The sequence below is a fragment of the Phyllobates terribilis genome, unplaced genomic scaffold, assembly GCF_046119375.1.
Source record: "Phyllobates terribilis strain yellow unplaced genomic scaffold, ASM4611937v1 Scaffold_6522__1_contigs__length_43908, whole genome shotgun sequence".
NCBI lineage: Eukaryota > Metazoa > Chordata > Amphibia > Anura > Dendrobatidae > Phyllobates > Phyllobates terribilis.
Window position 1 is genome coordinate 22,578 of NW_027369265.1, and position 3,981 is coordinate 26,558.

The 3,981-nt window shown below is 37.3% G+C and overlaps 1 protein-coding gene across 1 annotated transcript; it reads left to right on the forward strand.

Moving 5' to 3' along the window:
• The first annotated feature begins 340 nt into the window (after positions 1–340).
• On the forward strand, positions 341–3,724 carry LOC141251063 (uncharacterized). Its single transcript, XM_073670195.1, has 12 exons — positions 341–631; positions 806–880; positions 969–1,013; positions 1,086–1,160; positions 1,299–1,386; positions 1,484–1,608; positions 1,745–1,840; positions 2,256–2,322; positions 2,416–2,531; positions 2,624–2,702; positions 2,784–2,924; positions 3,564–3,724. Exons 1-12 carry the CDS (start codon positions 341–343, stop codon positions 3,722–3,724), a joined length of 1,359 nt encoding a protein of 452 aa, XP_073526296.1.
• The last annotated feature ends 257 nt before the right edge of the window (positions 3,725–3,981 follow it).

The window sequence follows — 3,981 nt, forward strand, 5'->3', positions numbered from 1 at the left end:
TTTCTTCTTCGCTCGATTATCCTTCCAAATTCGCCTACTGTTCGCTGCGGGTCTTCTCCTCCCTAATTTACCGATCGTTGTCCTCAACAATTCCATCCAAATCCGATCATAATCTATTGGTAAACTGAAAAGAAAATTCAAGTCATTTGTTTTAATGCCCACTACTATATCCCTCCGAATGTCCCTTTTTCCCGTTCCAAGGTTCTACTTCCCTGATTTATTTGGGAGGGTGCAATAACCTTTTGCTATTGGGGTCTGTGACGGTGAAGTGTAGTTGATATTTCGGGAGCTAATTTAGTTCAATTATAGTAAGGAATCGATCCTATATACAGATCGATTGATGGAAATGGGCTGTTGCGGTTGCTTTGGATTCTCTAGACGGTCTAGGAGCACAAGGTCTAGAAGACTTGCTGGATCAGTCACTCAATCGTGTCAGGAACTTCTGTTAGATACAGATGTCGACGATGAAGATGATGGTGATTCATATGACGGTGAAGCTGAAGATGGTGATACTGGTGAGATTTCGAGCCGATCTAAGCGCTGTGAGGAGATTTTACTCTACAGAATTCAAAATGGCCTTATATGTAGACCAGTTCCTGTCAAAGTAACGTGCAAAGCTGTGCGGTCTGAGGTAAAGAGGAAATTTTTTCTCAAGCATTGTGATTTTTGCTTCCTTAGGTTCTAGGGATGTTACAAGGTGGAAGCTTTTCATAAGTTTTCGTGTTTAATTACCTCTTGTCCAATTACATTTTATTCAGGTGGACCCTGAGAATTATATTAATTGGGCACTTTATCTTATCATCAGGATGAAGATGGGAATAAGATGACAAATGAATACATTCGTGAGTGTAAGATTGGTGCTGGAAGCTATGCAAAAGTGGTCAGTTTGGTCATGTATTGTTTTTGTATGTGTGCATGTAGGTAACAAATTGGTGATTCTTATGCCTATTGCTTTGTCAATGAAACAGGTCCTTTGCAGAAATGTAATTGACGGGAGACACTATGCAATGAAGGTGATAGGCTAAATCTATTTGATTGATGCCTTTAGTTACTTTCATTACTGATTATCTTAAAATTATGTGCAGGTCTTTCATAAGTCTCATTTGCTAAGGCAACGTGTTGCACCTTCAGAAACAGCTATGACTGATGTTCTCAGAGAGGTATGTTTATACTCATATGCCTTCTGTTAATCTAGCTGCTATCAAGCTCTTCATTCATTGTACACTATATGACTGAGGAATGTAGATGTTTAATTTTCCATTATGGTGCTATAAAGGTTGCATTTAATCAAACTGTAGGTACTGATTATGAAGATGTTGAACCATCCTAATATTGTGCATCTCTTTGAGGTGATTGATGATCCAAACTCCGATAACTTCTATATGGGTATTATTTGCTACTTTCAATTTGCTTCATGCCCTTTAATCTTATCTTTCAGGGAAGTTAAGAGTACTAATGACCAATAATTATGTCTTTTTCTTAGTTCTTGAGTACGTGGAGGGCAAATGGGATTGCGATGGTTCCGGCCCACCTGGCGGCTTAGGAGAAGATACTGCTAGGAAATATTTAAGAGATATTGTTTGTGGCTTGATGTATCTTCATGCACATGTAAGTACAGTTGTTGCTTTCTATATGTGTGTATGCCTTTTTAGAACAATCATAAAATTTTGACCTTAAACATTCTTCTTCTTCTTCTTCTTCTTCTTCTACTTTAACTGGTTTCCTCCTCTCCTTCACTTAACAGAATATAGTGCACATGGATATAAAGCCACAGAACCTCTTGGTTTCACGTAATGGTACAGTGAAAATTGCAGACTTTAGTGTGAGCCAAGTTTTCGAGGTAATATTTTTTATACCTTAGTACTCTTCCCTTTCTGATATCACATTCTGACATGAAAATAAGATCATCTGGATGTATAATTACAGCATCTGAGTACTAGAAGAAGTAACAAAAATGTTTTAAAAATGGTAGACCAAAGACATTTGAAAATTTGTTTTCAGGAAAGCAGTGAATATTAAGCAATGTGTATACTGAATCACCTAGTTCAGACATGTATATTTTCTTGTAGGATTGAAATCAAGGTGAAATCCTTTCAAAAAGGGAACAGAAACAAAACCACTTTGCCAATTTTCTCAAGATTGAGTCTTTATGTGATTGAGAATCCTAAAAGTGGATCCACTACATCATGCACTTATGCTAATGAATCTTGCAAACTTGACCTAACTGTGTATTTATTTTTACTTTGAACCTGCAGAATGATAATGATGAACTACGTCGCTCTCCTGGGACGCCTGTAATTACAGCACCAGAATGTTGCTTAGGTTGAATATCTATTGCAAAATTAAGACTTGAGAAGTTGATCTAAAGCATTTACAAATCTCACGACTTTATTCTGTCTGTGCTTGAAAAAACAGGTTTAACATATCACGGCAGAGCCGCTGACACGTGGGCAGTGGGAATAACCCTTCATTGCATGGTGATGGGGAAATTCCCTTTCATTGGAGAAACCCTACAAGACACATATGACATGGTCTGATATTTATTTCTTCAAAATCATCGTTTTCTATAAATGATTTCATCAAGTTAGCCATTTTCATTGATCAAAGCTTCTTACAATTTTAGATTGTCAACGACCCTTTAAATCTATCAAACAACATCAACCCACAGCTTCGTGACTTGCTTGAAGGACTATTGTGCAAAGGTAGATCGTTTTTCTGAATCAATTCCATAACTGAAATCTATTGTCATATTCAGCTGATATTGTGTTTGTAATTTGTTACAGATCCAAAGCAACGACTGACACTTGAAGAAGTTGCAAAGCATCCATGGGTGATAGGAGAAGAGGGCCCGCTTCCCGAATTTTTCTGTTGGTGTAAGCAAACTGGGTCGGAGAAAAGTGAATTAACTGGGAGCTTTGAAGAGGGTAATTGCAACTAAAATTGTCTTTTAACCGGCTGATTTAATTTATGTTTTGTTGGGTTTATTTGAGTTGATTTCTTCTTCTCTGTGTGATTGTGGATGTAGCTTCTGTGTAACATAGGGAATTTTTGAATTATTTCCTCCAGTTTGGAGAGTAGAGAACAATGGAGGGCGAAAATGTAGAGAAGGTGGTCAAAATCTGAGACAGTTTTGTCAGCAATTTGTGCTGAATATGGGAAAGAAAATGCTGAATATGTGCAATTGGATCTCGTGTTGTTCCTGATGGATTATGAAATGGTTTCAATTGATTGAACGAGAATTTGTTTGTGTTGCATGTTTCATTTGTCGTTATTAGTTCCAATCCGAATTTGGATTGGGATATGCTTCCGAGTTGATCTAATTTCGGATTGGATTATTTGTCCAATCCGAAATTAAAAGGAGTTATTCGTTGCCATTAAAAATCCAAAATTCCCAAATTATATGAGATATTATACACTATACAGTAAGGACTAAAAGAGGTACCTCTCCGTTAAGAGTCATGTATGCATTGTGAACTACAGCTTGATCTATCCAAGTTAAACAACCACCAAGACTTTCATTAAGAAGAATTTAATTACTAGACATTGTTATGACAAAACCCTAGTTAGATTTAACCAGACCAAGACTTCATCTGCAATTATAGAAACTTTGGGGACTGACAAAAGCTCGCAGCGGAAGGCATGCTCGAGCAGGAGGGTGGATGGAGGACGGCGAGCAGAGGAAGTAGAAGTGGAATCTGGAGAAGAAGAGCTCGGAAACGAATGACTGAAGTTTTTTGAAGAGGAAGAAATAGAAGAAGAGCACGAACACGAAGGTGCTCAATCTGGAAAAGAGGAAAACAGATTCGAAGGTACTCAATCTTGAGAAGAGGAGAACGGACTCGAAAATGAAGAAGAAGAAGGTACAAATTTCGATTTGTTATTGAAATTCAGATTCTTTAAAAAACTACAATTCTCTACTACTTCATTGTTTCTATTCATTTTCACAAGTTCATGTTCACAAGATGATGTTCATAATTAGGA